The following is a 16,735-nucleotide window of genomic DNA, read 5'->3' on the forward strand; positions in this document are numbered from 1 at the left end:
CTTTAACATTTTTTTCTTGCATGGTTGTGATGAAAAGGATGTGTCCAACAGAATGTCTGATGTCAGGGATTCAAGTAAGCTCAGTGTAGAAGTCCTCAATTATTAACAAGCCTTCATAGAAAATTGCAAGTTAAATAATAACATCAGAAAGAATAGAAAGCTTTGAAAATGTTAAAAATACTTTACCTTTGCTTTCTGGAAATGTTATCTGCACTTAACAATTGGTGTTCATTTCAAACCATTTGACAGACATAATAATTACTGTGTTTTGAAGAGCTGGTTTATGCAAATACTACTTTTCAATAGTGTGACCTTAATTTATACAATGTAAGATATATTAAAAAATTTTGAATGAGGATAGTTTAAAACTGGTTAAATTTCTTACACTTATTTTTATTGTTTGACCATTGACACTTGATATCCAATCCTCTGGTCTTCAAGATATTTCTTTTTTTTTTTTGCTTATGTGGTGTTGAGGAATCGAACCCAGGGCCTCATGCATGCAAGGCAAGCACTCTACCACTGAGCCACCTTCCCAGCCCCGGTCTTCAAGATATTTCTGTAGAGGTTTAAACATTTAATATTTGGTAGGATATTATAACATAACTAGATGTAGTAAAGGATTATGTTTATATCATTTAAAACTTTTCTGCAAGACAAGGTTTTCTTCAAATACCAGTTCCTTTATGTTAGATTTAACCTAGATGCGAAAAGTTTACCTGAAGCTTTAGATGTTGTTCAATATTAGCGTTTAATGGTTTACTGAATATTTGTGTTTAATGCTATTCTTCTAATCTTTATTTTAATGAGTTCCATTAAGTTACAGAAAGAGAGCTTTGTTATTTGCAATGCATCTTGTGTGGAATATTTTGGGGTTTTTTTGAGACTTTTAAAGAAAGTGAAGCCTCACTTAGAATATTGCAAATCCATCATCATTTCCTTTTGTGACATCTTACGTTTTGCTATTAGCAGTAAATCAGAATGCGAAGTGTTTGAAGTTTTCTACGTTTCCTTGGCTACCCCTGACTGCCACGGACAGACATGTCCTCTCCTCCAATGAAGGGTACAGTACCTTGTGTACTTTCATTTATTTTGGGTTCTTTATAGTCATTAAGTCTGGTAGGAACTACTACATATTTTCATCTGGAAAAGATACCAGTGGTGGGAAAAGAAATGATGGCTTTATATACATGGTTCTCAGTGTTTCAGAAAAGCACACAAGAAAACGCGTAGTGGTTTTAAGTCAAGCAGCACATCTGGGTTCTTTCTTGTGACTTGAACCCATGATGTAGCCCTTCACAATGTATGTCCCCCCCCCCCCCCATTTCTCTTTGTTTTTAAACTATCAATGGGTATAATTGATTTTAGGCTCTTTGGGTAGAATTAGGAAAAATGCAGCCTTTTCAAATTTAATATACAGCATTATTACTCTTATTATATGTAAGTTAAGACACTCTGGCCTGGTACCAGTGGCTTACATCTATAATTCTAGCTACTCAGGAGACTGAGATGTGAGTATCGTGGTTCAAAGCCAACCCAGCCAGTGTATGTTACATCTGTGGCCTGCTTCTCTGATGGACCATTCCTGGTAGCCTTCATTAAGAAAAACTAGAAGAATGGGACATAAGTACTTCTTTCTTGGTAGACTGATTTTCAAACTATGGGCTCCATTTACCATGTTGAAAAGATCTTATATAGTGGATATTAATTTGTTATTACCTGTAAAAGTAGGTATCTGATTATGTAGAAGTTTGAAGAATGATTTTTAATGTCCAGATTCACGTGGTGCAATGACTGTATGACATGCATTGTTTGTCTCTTTTAGATGGAGATTCTGAAATGCAAGACAAACCTGCTAGATACAGGGCCAGTATAGGTGGATGTTAGACAATGGTCCTTTCGATGGCCCTTCTGATACATCATTTTTTTGGGAAATGTATTCAAGAAGTCAGGTGCACCTGGGAAAGACAGGGTGATAGTTTCCAGTGCCATTCTTTTGATGGTGCATGGACTCAAAATGAGGAAAGGCGTTGGCTTTTGAGGTGTAGGTGAGCAAGGGCTATCTCCTTATGTGGGCAGAAGTTGTGTCCTATCCTGATTCACCTATTTTGGGGAAAGCCATTAATCCACCTTATGCCTAAAGATTGACCTCTATCCTTTCTGCTATTTTTCAATTATTTTCAACAAATTTCATTGAATTCTGTGACATGGGGCCTCTGTGATTTTGTAGCCTTATAGTATTTCCAGGTACATTATGGTTAATAGTTCCTGCTCCTGAGGACAGTCTGTTGGAGGATTCAAAGTCATTGAATGATTGTATGGCAAATATAGGATGCTTCTCCTGGGAGTTGTTTATGGACCAGAGAAAAGATCTCAGACCGCTTCCCAGTGAACTTGCTACATCACTTGAGAGCTCTGAGGGCTGGTAACAGTCAGTGTGCCATTAGGCTACATGATGTGTGTATGTGAGCATTTAATGTAAATACTGTGCTTTGCAGCTCTTTGAGAAGTAGTAATCACACTTTGATCTGGAACACCTGTGAACTTTTGAAGGACGTTATCATGCAAGATTTTCCCGCTGAGATTTTTCTTCAGAGGCCCAAAATTGTTCAGGTTAGTACCTTTGGTAATTGCTTTAGGTTTTGAAATAGAGAACATTTTGCAGTAGAATAGACTTTTCAGGCTAGAAGTTCTTGGAAAGAAAATCTGTATTACCATTAAAAAAATAAGGAAACATTCAGATATTTAAGCTGTTTATTTTCTGAGTTACTTGACAGTCTTTCCAGAATATATTCACTTCTGGGACCTGTTGTGAAGCTTGCCCACCTTGAGCTGCTATTTGTGGATCCTTAGAAGGGATCAATAGAAGGTTGTATAAATAATGTGTTAGCAGTAAGAATGGCATCAGTATTTAAGTATCTTGTGTATTTACAGTCTAATTTCACAGCTGGGGAATACATCATTTGTGATTGCCTCTCCGGTAGAGAGAGAACCAGGGTGAGGAAGTAATAGCAGAGAAAGGCTGTTAGTTACCAAAACATGATTAAGATGTGAGGTGAGAGGACTTGTTATGGTTTTTTTTTTTTTTGTTTTATTATGTTTTTTGTGAAGTTCTGTGTAATGTAATATCCTGAATGGGAGTAATTCCTGTCTTCCCCCAGAATGGGTGCTTAGCTAACAGAGTTTAGAGTTGGGAAACACTGACTATTCTACTTAACCTTTGTATTTTATTTTTTTAAGCTGAGGATCTTGTTCTATTGCTCTGCTGCCTCAGATTTGTGGGTTCAAGTGGGACGGACATGCCCCCGCCTCCCCTCCCCTGGGCGGGGATAACGGACATGCACTAGCTCCTATCTTACCCAAATTGTATTCTGTTAACTGAACTCTGTTTTGCATTCTTCTGAGTTGTTTGAGCTCATACCTTCTTTTCTCCTGTCTTGTCAGTATTTTACGACTCATTTTATTGTTTAGTTGCGCTTTCTAAGTTTGGTGTTGCTTGAAATTGAGCAGTTTGTTTTCGCCACTCTTGGTTTCAGAGCCTTTTGTCCCTGTTGAAGCTGGCCTTCGGAGGAGATGGGAAGCACCGCCTGGCGCTGCAGTCAGTGTCCTGCTTGCAGCAGCTGTGCATATGTTTAAGAAATAGACTTAACTTTCACCGAGACCCGCATTTTTTCTCTAATAAACAAGGTACTAGTCTTCATTTCTTCTGTACCCATTGTTGGTCCCCTGATAACTGCCTATCATGCTTTGGGATTGTGTTCTCTGTTTATACAACATAAGCTTCCACTCCTACATGTGATTAATTCTCAAATAGAAAGTGGATAAACGATGGAACCACCACAAACCTGTGTTTTTTTTTTTTTGTCTTGGGTTTGAACTGAGAGCCTAGGTTCTGTCCCTAAATTTTTTGTTCCATTTCTGGCTTTTTGTGGTTAATTGGAGATAAGAGTCTCATGTACTTTCCTGACTGGGCTGGCTTCCAACCATGATCCTCACATCTCAGCCTTCTGAGTAACTACGATTACAGGCATGAGAGGAACATTTACAAACTCTACCCTATTCCTCTAGACTGTAGAGATTTTCTGTATAAGTGGTGTTGGGTCTTAAAGACTAGAATATGAAAGTGGTTCTTCATGTAGTAATTGGAAAAGCTTACTAAGCTATCTATCTATCTATCTATCTATCTATCTATCTATCTATCTATCTATCTATCTATCTATCTATCTATCTACCTACCTACCTACCTATGTTTTTTTTCTTTTTTTTCATACTCTTACCCATCGTTCTTGCTCACTACTGACACTCTACTAAACCACATCTCCAGTCCTACTGATTTGTATTTAACCAAAACTGTTATCAACGAGGCATGGTGATACATGCCTTTAATCTGCTACTCTGGAGATGCAAGCAAGATGATCTCAACGATTTGAGGCTAACTCAGGCAAAGTAATGAGTCCTCCCCCATCTCAAAAAAGAAAAAAAAAAAAAGGAAGAAAGGCTAGGAGTGTAGCTTAAGTGGTAGAGTTACTTTCATAGCATGTGCACAACCCTAGGCTTAATACCTAGTACTTATGAAACAAACCAAACAAAAAAAAATCAGGGGCTAGGAAGGTGGCTCAGTGGTAGAGCGCTTGCCTTGCATGCTCAAGGCCCTGGGGTCGATTCCTCAGCACCATGTAAGCAAAAAGAAAAAAGCCGGAAGTGGTGCTGTGGCTCAAGTGGTAGAGTGCTAGCCTTGAGCTGAAGAGCTGAGGGACAGCACCCAGGCCCAGAGTTCAGGCCCCACAACCGGACCCCCCCCAAAAAAAAACATCAGTTTTTATGTAACTTGTGATATAGTTGGAATAGTATGTGATGACAATGCCAAAGTATTCAGGAAAATGTGCCACTTAATGGCCAAGTAGAATATTGGATTGGCCTGGACAGAATGGTCTCTGAAATTTATGATATATTTGCACTGGAAGATGAATTTCAAGTTATAACCATTTGTCATTATGTTTCAGCTAATCCATTTCATCACAAGTTCATGCTGTTTCTATGCTTCGTCAATATTTATTCTTTACATTGACTTACTGTCAATTCAGAGCATGTGGATTTCCTCATTAATACTCTTGAGCTATAGAATTCAGTAACTGACTTGGATCATTGCTCTTGGTACCCCCCCCCCCCCCCCCACTGCAACAGGAAGAAGGCTAGTCTTGATGAAAATAGTCAGCAAGTCTGAAGATTGATTCATGTATTAATACTTACCTTTCACGTACTGTGTGCCAGCTGATAATGTATGCTGCCTCTGGGGAAGTATAACATGAAACCAAAAGTTAAAGCCCTCAGACTTATGAACTTACATTTTAGGTAGCTGAGGAAAGGTCATGGACAATCAAATTTGTTCATGTAAGAAGCACTCTAAGGAGGTAAGAAGGGTCCTGGGAGCACATAAACAGGTGCCACGGCTTTTGTAATGGGGTTGTCGGGGAGAGCATTTCAGAGGAGGAGGCCTAGGGTGACTGGGCCCACCACTTGAAGAGCTTCAAGAAGAGCTTTCTAAGGAAGGCCAGAGGTCCCAGGCAGCAGTGACATGAGCAGGAACTAGGTCTTCACAGGGTTGTACAGGAAGCCAGCGGGCAGGTGGAAGCAGGGGACGTTGGTCTTGGGAAGGATTTCGTATTTTCTTTGAAATATTGTGAGAAGCTCTTGGAGAATTATTATTTGTTTTTTTGCTGCTCCTGAGGCTTGAACTCTGGGCCTGGGTGCTGTCCCTGAGCTCCTTTTGCTCAAGGCTAGCGTTCTACCACTTGGGCCACAGCACCCTTCTGGCTTTTTTGTGATTTTAATTGGAGATAAGAGTCTCACAGTAGGAAGGGGTAACAACAAATTTGACAAGAAATGTACTCATTATCTTACTTATGTAACTGTAACCCCTCTGTACATTACCTTGACAATTGAAAAAAAAAGTCTCACAGATTTTCTTTGCCAGGCTAGCTTTGAACTGTGGTCCTCAGGTCTCAGCCTGATTACAGGCATGAGCTACCAAAGCCTGGTTTGCATTTCTATTTTAAGTTTTTAAAATTGTCTTTATAAAGGTGATTTTCTTTTCCTTTTTTTTTTTTTTTTTTTTTGGTTGGTCATGGGACTTGGACTCTGGGCCTAGGCACTGTCCCTCAGCTCTTCATCTCGAAGCTAGCGCATTACCACTTGAGCCACAGTGCCAGTTCCTGTTTTCTAAGTGTTTTATTGGAGATAAAAATCTCATGGATTTTCCTGCCCAGGCTGGCTTTGAACCGATCCTTAGATCTCAGCCTCCTGAGTAGCTAGGATTACAGGCATAAATCACTGGCACCCAGCTCTCTTGTCTTTTTAATCCAAACCATTCAACTAGCTGGTGTCTTGGTTGTGGTTATGTGACTAGGGAGTGCCCAATGATTTTTCTTCTGTGCTGTCAGTTGTCTATCTTCTCTGGAGAAATTTCTATTGAAGTCCTTAGCCCCCTTTCTAATTGTCTTGTCTCTTCACTTTTGAGATTTGGCAATTATCTGTATCCTTTGAGTATGGAGCCTTTACCAGTTATAAAGATTTGTAAATATTTTCCATTTTTTAGGCCGTGTACACTTTCTGGATAATGTCCTTTGAAAGATATTAAATTTGATGAAGTCTAGTTTTTCTGTGTTTTCTCTGGTAGTTTTCTTTTGTTTTCATGCCTAAAAATCCCTTGCTAATACATTAAAGATTTACATTAGTTTTATATTAAGAACATTATGATTTTAACTTTTATGTTGTTGGTCTACTTTGATTAGTATTCCCATGTGATTTGATGTAGGGGTTCTAAGAGTTTAAAGCAAAGGGCTGCACGATAGAGTATTAGTGATATGTAATGATGCAATAAATACCATTGCAGAAATTTCCATGACCTGAATGTGCTCTATACATGCTTGCTAAACATTTTGATCAAAACTATTGTTGCTACCTGTGCAGAAGCATGTCGGCTATCTTAATTTTTGAAGAAAGACACATGTATACTATGTAATATGAAGTCAGTTTGTACTTAAGGATAATTTTGTTTATTTATTTTCTCAGATACAATTTCCCAGAATTCTTCCTTGTCTTACTGTCATGAAGCACGAGGTACTCATCAGTCCCAGAACCTGTCCCCAGGAAGCAGTAGCCCCCGGCCTTCTGTGGTTGGGCGCACAGGCCAGCGCCCCAGGGGAGATGGCCAGGATTGGGATGCAGTGTCCTCCAGGTGACTGGCGTTGGGGTCTGGGGAGATAAGAAGGGCTTCACATATATGGGTTTTAATTTCACAGGGAGATGATTCCTCTCTGTTCTTCTTTGAAACATTATCTGTTTCTAGTCCTGTATGAAACCACTGGCTCTCCTACTTTTTGATTATCTTCTACTATGAAAGCAAATAAATACCTCATGCAACTCAGCGCTCAGTACTCACACATCCTCAGTATATCCACTCAGACGCATGTTCACAGGACCTCCCCATTCTATTCACAGCATGTTACTATTCGAATACGCACCTTAAAAAAAAATGAGTCTGATTCCCTAAATGTTTCCTACCAACCAGCCATAAATAGGATATGATATAGTCTAAAAAAGCATTGCTTTAAATGATAATTTCTTTCTTTCTTTCTTTCTTTCTTTCTTTCTTTCTTTCTTTCTTTCTTTCTTTCTTTCTTTCTTTCTTTCTTTCTTTCTTTTCTTGTCAGTCGTGGGGCTTGAACTCTGGGCCTGGGCCTGGGTGCTGTCCCTCATCTCTTCAGCTCAAGGCGAGCACTTTACCCCTTGAACCACAGCACCACTTCTGGTTTTCTGGTGATTAATTGGAGATAAGAGTCTCATGGACTTTCCTGCTCAGGCTGGCTTTGAACCGCAATCCTCAGATCTCAGCCTCCTAAGTAGCTAGGATTACAGGAATGAACCACTTGTGCCTGGCTAGATAAATTTTTAATAGTGTTTTTTTTTTTTTTTTTTTTTTTTTGCGGTCCGGTCATGGGGCCTGAACTCTGGGCCTGGGCGCTGTCCCTCAGCTCTTCAGCTCAAGGCTAGCGCTCTACCACTTGAGCCACAGCACCACTTCCGGCTTTTTTCTTTTTGCTTATGTGGTGCTGAGGAATAGAACTCGGCCTTGGGCATGCAAGGCAAGCGCTCTACCACTGAGCCACCTTCCCAGCCCTTTAATAGTGTTTTTAAAACACATTTTTGTAAACCGAATCCTAATTTAAGGTAAATGTGTTTAATAAAGGAATGATTAGAACATGTTTTTATTAACAAGGACTCTTTCCAGGGGCATAGTGTCTGGTATTTACTTATTTGTATAAATACAGATTTTTTTTAATGTATCAAATTTGTTTGAAGGTATTGGCATGGTATTTCTATATTATCTATCCTTGGTTATGAACATCTTAAAAATGTGGTTATACTGTTCAGTGATGTTCTAAAAAAATGACATGTAAGATGACCATGTCTTTAGAGTTGAGTATTTTCTTGTGATACTGCTACTAGCTCACATAGGTTTCTTAGAGAGATTTAAAGTGTTATAATTGCTAAGGATCAGAACTAGTGCTGCGTGGTAGGACAGAGAACCTGTGTCCTTAGTTCTGATATTATAATTGATGGGTCCTGATTTCTCTCTGCACTCTTTCACTCCTGTGTGTGTGTGCGTGTGTGCATGCGTGCGTGCGTGCGTGCGTGCGTGCGTGTGTGTGTGCCTGTGCATGTGCGCGCAAATGGGCTTGAATGGTACTCTTCCACTTGAGCTACAACTCTGCTTCCAGCTTATTTTTTGTTGGTGGTTAATTGAAGATAAGACTCTTACAGACCTGAGCTGATTTAGAACTTCAGTCCTCAGCTCTCATCCTTCTGACTGGTGAGGATTATAGGCGTGAACCAATGACACCCAGCTTCTCTTTACTCTAAGAATGCCTTTCTACTTTAATCTAGTGTGATCTGTGCATGGGAGTTTTTGCTTCTGAGTAAATTCCTCAAGGAGCTTTTTAGAGATTGAGAGAATACTAGATCACTTCTCTGTTTTGGGCTTGGGATCTTGAAATTGAAGCAATGACAAAATAGGTATAAACTTTGGGAAGTTGTAACTGTTCCATAACATTAGGTTATCTATGTGATCTGGGCTTCAAAAGTCAAAGTTTTGAGGACACAAGGTAAGAGTTTTTGATAAAGAAAGTCAAGGAAAAAAAGGTGTTTTTTTTTAATGCATTTTCAAAATCATATGATGAATGTACTAATGCAATTTCTGTTTTTCTACGAACATTTTCTGGTTGCTACCATTGGCTTACTTAGAACACTTTTGGTGAATATCGCAGAAAATTTAGTCAACTACCTGAATTATTTTTTGTCTTTACAAGTTGATCACTTAGAGCTTTGCCATAAATATGCTTACATTTAGAAGTAAGTGACTTATTATGGCTAGTGTTGATTGCTACTATAGGAATGTTGACAATGATTGGCAATTTGGATAGCAAGAATTAAATGTATTTTGTTATTTCATATACAGTTTATCTTATTTTTTTTATTTTGTGATTCTGGGGACCAAATCCACATATGCTAGGCAACTAGAGTATCCTTGAGCTACATCCCCAGACCCTTTTGTCAAGTCCTCTATGGAATATAGTTGCAGGAGTTTGTCAAAGTTTTTATGAATCTGACCAGAGTTGTTTCATGTAGCAACAACTCCGAGACTTGTCTGAGGCATCTGATATGCAAGGTGGCAGAGATACAGATATGTTGGGGGATTGTGTCTGTGTTCAGTATTGACTGTTTTCTCTCCAGCGGAAGCAGCAGTCATGCGCATGTGAACTCTAGGCTCTCTGGCCATTCCCCTCTGGATCTGGGGCACATGGACCTGCCAGAGCTGGACATGGAGGACACGCTGGAGCTACAGTTTCAGCAGCTCAGCCTTCCTCAGTTCTGTGTGGCTGTTCTAGAGTCTGCAGCTCCGCTCCTAAGGACAGGTTCGTTGCTCTTTGAAAGCTTGTTTTTCCTTACATAATTTTTGTTTGTTTTATATTTTTTAGGAGGCTTTTTGTTTTTTTTTTTCTCTTCTTTGTAAGGGCTTTTTGAATCTTATTTTACTATTACTTTCTATCTTTATTTATCTTTTAATTTGCTTTATTAAACTCCTTAACATTTAAATTCCTAAGAGTTGAATCAGGTAAATTTAACAAGACACATTTAAGAATTGAAGGTGCTTAGTTTAAGTTCAGATGGATGCCACAGGTCTCTTTAGGCAGGGTATCTCTTTCCATTTATGGCTTATATTGGCACAGGCCTCTTTTCCTGTGCAGTGACAATAAAATGCAACTGTAACAGCTCTCCTCAGGTATAGTGAATGAGGAGACCAGATTTAAAGTCTTTAGCTTTTGTACTTTAGAACTAAGTTACTCTTAGTTCCTCACACTCCTCATTCATTTCTTATAATCTGTGGACAAAACCCCAAAGTGGGTTCTTTGTAGTAATTTGTAATACTTTGTCTTTCTTTCCAAAGCTCCGCAACTATTTTTGGATTACATTTTTGTCCAAATGTGATGGGAATTCTTTTACAAAAGAGTGACAGCATCAATGATTTGGCTCAAGTCTTGTAATAGAGTGCATGTAGTGAGTCCCGGGTAGTGGGTCACCGGTTATGCATGTTGTTTCTTGTACCCTGTATGGTCCATTCAATGCAATGGTAGGCGCTCATCCCACTACTAGAGATGAGGGGACTGGGCATAAATGCTGTGTAACTTTACCTAAAGTCAGGTAGCTGAAAAAGACAGGGACTCAACCTCATGTTCTTTTACACCAGAGCCCCAGCTCCTCAGCAAGTAAGGTGACCTTCAAGGTAAGGGAAGCTTTGGAAACAGAAATGATTTTTATTCTCTAAGTCTCTATATTTCAGCAGCTGATAAACTTGTCAGCATATCAATAACAATTTAAGTGAGTTTTGTCCTTTTTAGTTTATACTGTTAAAGTAAAACAAGAGCTGGGTATTGGTGGCTCACTCCTGTAATACCAGTTATTCTGGAGGCTAAGGTGTGAGGATCATTGTTCAAAGCCAGTCTAGATAGGAAAGTCTGTGAGACTCTTATGTGCAAATTAACCAACAAAATAATGGCTCAAGTGGTAGAACACTGCCTTGAGCAAAAAAGTTTAAGAGACAGCACCCAGGCCCTGAGTTCAAGCCTCAGTGCTGATACGCACACACATAGGAAAAAAAGAATACACTATAAAAAATACATCCCATATTAATAACTCTTGAAAGCTTAGTTATTTTTGCCTGTAGTGATGGGGAAGAAAGCAGGACAAAGTATCTTATTTATGGAGCGTTGAACATTTTTGTTTAAACCAAAGGAAATTACATTTCTTTTACGCTGAGTGACTACCTGCTTCCAGGAATTAGGACTGAATATTGATTCATATCCTAAGACTGAAATAAAGGAAAGCTGAACTTCAGCATCATAAAGTATTTTGTTTATTTGCCTGGCATATTGGGAAGTGCAGTTTTAGGCTTAATGATTTTACATTTAACCTTTCTTTAATTTGCTGTAAAAAGTCAGATTGATAATTATAAAGACATGTCTTGGTACATAAAAAATTTTAACTGTTCTCTTGCCCTTTTGTGGTAAATGATTGCATAATTTGTAATTGTTCAATATCGTTAGAGGAATCAAGAGAACTTGGCTCCAGCTGTTCTAATGAAAAGATTAATCTAGATCTTTATGTCTCAGTAGTTTGTTTTACTTTTGTTTATTAAAAAACCTTTGGGATGTGGGATAGGAAAGTCTTATTAGAAAGTTTACCTCACACAGACTTCTGACAAGTGATATTCTGTTTTGATCTCTATCTCAAAGAACCTTTGGTGTTTGTGCTGGCCTTGAACTCTCAGTTCTGCTTGGACCTCCCAAATACTGAGGTTATAGACAGGCCCTAGCATACCCGGCCAGTAGAGTTTCCTTGGGAACATTGTGGGAGATGAGTAGAATACACATAGAATTGATTGAAGCTTCTTCTGTAAATGGCAGTGTGGACATTTATTAAACTAGTTGCTCTAACATAAGCTTAACTTCCCGGATAACTCCTGTGTAGGAAAATACTTACCTATAAAAAAAGGGTAAGCCTTCTAGTAGTAAATAGAAGTTATTGGAATGCATTTTCTACACTTGCCTGATGCTTTGTCACATATAATGAACACCATAGATGATTCTCTGAATTTGAAAAATTTATTTTAATCTACGTTTCAGTAATTAGATTATTGCTACTCTCTCTCTAAGTGCTTTCTCATTGGTGTCACATCTCATGTTGCAGTCAAGACTGTGACTTCCTTATTCATCTCTGTCAACATTTTAAAAGCATCTTTAAAATGCAAAATAGGCCTCTGGGAGCATGGCTACTAATACTAACTACATCTGTGATTAAGTTATCTTTCCTCTCACCTTTCCCTTGTTTGCATTCTAGGTAGTAGACAAATGATAATAAGAGTTCTGGAATTGCTCACAGAGGATATAACCTTGATTGGTGAAGCAATTTCAACTGAAATCTGGGATGACAATAGCCTTTTTGCTATAGATATGGTAAGAATCTGTTTTCTTGGGCTATGGGTAATGATACTTAATTTTGGTTTGCTTTAGCTGGTTTCATTATGTTTAGTCCTTGGCGTTTCTTTCTGGTGGAGTCTGTCCAAGCTTGTTTTGTGCACATTCTCTCACAGGTCATTTCCCCAGAGTACTGGTTTCTTTGGTGGGAGATGGTCTATCAGGACCAAGAGCAGGCCACAGGGCAGTTTATACCTGTTGTAAGGTTTATGTCCCCATCCTAACAGAACCAGGAAATGTATCATTTAAAAAAAATCATAAGTTTTTATTGCTATTTTTCTGATTTTAAATTTGTATTTCTTGCAGAAAGTCTTAATTCCCAGCAATGTCAAAATACTTGTTTTTTTTTAACCTTTAGAATACATAAAATAACTTCAGTATAGCAATAGTAGTTTTGCTATGGACAACTCTAATAAAAGTTCAGGCTTTTTTAGCAGCTCTTTGTGACTTTGATTAAATCAAGTGATGCACAGTTGGAAGAATTTTTTTCTGTATTATATACAATGTCAACATAATAGTTGTGTTTGTCTCAGTTGTTTTTCACTTTTGGAAATTGTTTTTGTCTTCATAAAAATGTAGATCAGAGATGTCTTCTTTATGGTACATTCTCTGTCGGTTATTATTTTAATTTATTTTCTGGTTTATCTTTTCTAGTTGCATTTTATATTTTTGTAAATGTAAACAAAGGAGCATATAAATATATATACATATATATGACATATGTATATGTACATATCTGGCTAACCTATCTGCCTATATCTCTTGTAAGAGGTAGAATATTATGTACATTCTTCTCCACTTTGTTTCTGTGTATTAGAAATACATAAAGTAGCCAGGCAACTGAAATTTGTACTTCTCTAGGAATAAAGGAGAGCACTTTATATTATTTTAAGGGTCATTCATATACTTGTTTTCTTATAAAACACAAGTTTTGCCCATTTTTCTCTTGAGTTATTAGGTTCTTAAAAATTTCTATTCTTTTTTAAAAATTAATTTTTTTTATTGTAAAGGTGATGAATAGGGGGGTTGCAGTTTTTTGAGATAAAATTTGCTACTTATCATAGGCTAGCATTGAACTTGAGATCCTCTTGCTTCTACCTCCCAACTGCTGGGATGACAACTGTGCTCTGCTATGCCTGGCTTTGTTTTTCTAAGAGATCTTTATATATTAAGAACATCAGCATTCTATTTGGGAGATAGTGGTGGTTTTCATTTCATTTTTTTTTCATTTCTTATTATATATTCTTGTTATTTCTTATTATATATTCTTGTTATTATACTGTAATGGTGCTTCCGCAGTGTAAAAGATAGATCATTGACCAGACCTGAGGCTTGAACTCAGGCCCTGGGCACTGTCTCTGAGCTTCTTTTGCTCAAGACTAGTGCTCTACCACTTGAACCACAGCACCACTTCTGGCTTTTTCTGTTTATGTGGTACTAAGGAATCGAACCCAGGGCTTCATGCATGCTAGGCAAGTACTCTACCACTAAGCCACATTCCCAGCCCCTTCCCCCTTCCCCCCTCTGCCTTGTACCTCTTTTAAGATATAAAGGGACCAAAGTTGTTTAGAGAGGAAATGAGATAGGATAGATAGATAAGGAGACAGGAAAATTATGTTATTTTTAGTTAATATCAAAAGGGCTAGACTCAGAAATTGAAACCAAGAAGTAAGCTGAAAAATGGACTTCCCACTGTATCCTCTTTTTAATATTAAGTTACAAAACTGGGAAACATAGGAAACAGATGAACATCTGCTTTTGAAATGGTAAAAGTCTGGGAACTGTTCACAAATGGGTGAAAATAAAGTGCATGTCTGGGGAAGGGAAGTCTTGAATGTTACCTAGGTTTTATCCTTATCCATTGTAACCACCTAGAATTTTTGTCTAAGGATTAAGAGTGGCTAGACTGAAATGATCACAAAGCTCATATATATATATGTATGTATGTATGTATGTATGTATGTATGTATGTATGTGTGTGTGTGTGTTTAAAACATATACACATGTTTAAAAGCTACAATAAGAACTGTATTTTGAGTTTTTAATTCCCATTTCCTACATGGGGAGCTGGAAATATTTCTCTTTTTTCTGTTTCCCTCCCTCTTGTTATACTAAAGTAAATCTTTGCAAAAACCTTAAAAAGTAAAATAAGATGATGCTCTGGTCTTGTGAGATCTTTATTCATTTATTTTCATACTTGTGTTTTGAGTTCATTTTTAAAACAGTTGACTCTGGGTTTTGAGTCATAGATTCAAATCTGGATAGATATGACATGTTCTTAATGTCTGCATTTTTGTACTTCAGAAATATTTTCCTCATATAGACTTTGCACATTTCTTGTTGCTTACTCTTAAATGTGTGAATATGTGTATGTGTTTGAGAGCTTTTGGTAATAAAATAGCTATACATTTTTTACATTTTTGATAGATTTTTGGCATAGGTAGAACCTTGTTATTACTGTATACATTATATACTGAAGATCCCTTTGCATTTACTAGGCTTGTATATGGATGACCTTCATTTTATATATTTTTGGGGGGGCCTTTAAGTTTGATTTGGGTATGTAGCTGGGTTGTTGGGCATATTAGTAGCTCATCTTACTTCTGAATTGTGTTACATTTTAGTACTACCACATTGGCCAGTTTACCTATGGATGTATATAAGGTTGTATCCAGATTTTAATGATTACACATAAGGTTTCTGTAGACATTCCTTCTTCAATAACATTTAATATATATATATATATATACACACATATATATATTTTTCTGTTTGACACTTTAATGGGTGTATAATAGTTTCTTAGTTTGATTTTAATTTGCACTGTGCTAGTAACTAATATTAACAATCATTTTTCAGTGAATAAATAAAACTTTAAAAGGTCATTTCTAAGCATTTTATTCTTTTTAATTGCATTGTTAATAAATTAAAAAAAAGTGTTGAGTCTCATTTACTTTGATGCTTTGAAACATAATCTTCAGATCTCAGTCTCCTGATTATCGAGGATTACAGGTGTGGGTCACTAGTGCTCTTACTCTGAGACCTTACTGGACATGGTTAGTTCTTATAACTTTGTATTCTTGTTGAATTTTTTTTTTTTTAGGATTGCATGTCTACGGAATTATATTATCTATGAGTGAAAACAGCTTCTGTTTTCCTGCCAGTTTGGCTTCCCTTTCGTTTCTCTTGCTGCCCAGTGTCTTGGCTGTCTGGAGTGCAGTGTGTCTACCTGTGGCGAGGAGCCTGTTCTTAACTAGAGAGGAAGAATCGCTTTCACCTCCCACTACCACGTCATATTAAGGACTCTCTTCTGAAACATGTATACAGTTGAGAGGCCCTTCCATTTAAATGCATGCCAGTCACAGGGCATGAACTCAGGGCCTGGGTGCTATCCCTAAGCTTAGTTTTGATCAAGGCTAGCATTCTACCACTTGAGCCACAGCTCTACTACTGGCTTTTTGGTGGTTAATTAGGGATGAGTAAGTCTTTCCTACCTGGACTGGCTTTGAACTGAAATCTTCATATTTCAGCCTCCTGAGTAACAAAGACTATAGGTCTGAGCCACCAGTGCAAATATATTAAAATATAAGAATATATTAAAATTATATTGTTATTATAAAGGTGATGTACAGAGGGGTTACAGTTACATAAGTCAGGTAATAAGTACATTATTTTTTGAACAGCATATACATATATATATAGATACATAGATATAGACATCTGTTAGTCAGCAATGAGTGCTTGATTTTGTCACATTTTTTTTCTTTGACTACTGAGATGTTCCTTTCGATTTTTAGAATAGTAGAAGTTCTTTTTTGGAAACCCTGTCTTGCTATGTAGCCCAGGGTAGTTTCAAAGTGACAGTCTTACCTCAGCCTCCCGAGTACTGGGATTATAGATATGTGCTACCACATATGGTTATAAGTTCTTCCTTTTGATGAGGTACAGTTTCTCACTTTTTCTTTTATGGACCATGCTTATGATATTGTATGTATGAAATCTTTGTGGGGTACAAAGATTATTTTCTTTTAGAAAAATTATGATTATCTGATTCATGAATATTATGTCTGCCTCTCTGTCTTATCTGTTTGACTCCAAATAGATACTATATATGTCTCCTCTTAACTATTTAAGTATCTTAG

At 37.5% G+C, this 16,735-nt stretch overlaps 1 protein-coding gene across 3 annotated transcripts in view; it reads left to right on the forward strand.

Annotated features, from left to right (window-relative positions):
• The window catches only part of Rttn (rotatin), a 118,278-nt gene that overhangs the window by 5,028 nt on the left and 96,515 nt on the right, over window positions 1-16,735 (forward strand). Inside the window, exons 5-10 of one of the 3 annotated variants that reach the window (XM_070028973.1) lie at window positions 970-1,063; window positions 2,499-2,613; window positions 3,537-3,687; window positions 7,072-7,237; window positions 9,793-9,974; window positions 12,457-12,572. In XM_070028973.1, coding sequence (XP_069885074.1) covers window positions 970-1,063; window positions 2,499-2,613; window positions 3,537-3,687; window positions 7,072-7,237; window positions 9,793-9,974; window positions 12,457-12,572 — 824 coding nt within the window. Of the gene's footprint in view, window positions 1-969; window positions 1,064-2,498; window positions 2,614-3,536; window positions 3,688-7,071; window positions 7,238-9,792; window positions 9,975-12,456; window positions 12,573-16,735 lie in introns of those variants that run through there. The other 2 variants (XM_070028974.1, XM_070028976.1) reach the window with 2 other exon arrangements.

This window comes from Dipodomys merriami, unplaced genomic scaffold (assembly GCF_024711535.1).
Source record: "Dipodomys merriami isolate MVZ:Mamm:240054 unplaced genomic scaffold, mDipMer1.0.p SCAF_2, whole genome shotgun sequence".
Taxonomy (NCBI): domain Eukaryota; kingdom Metazoa; phylum Chordata; class Mammalia; order Rodentia; family Heteromyidae; genus Dipodomys; species Dipodomys merriami.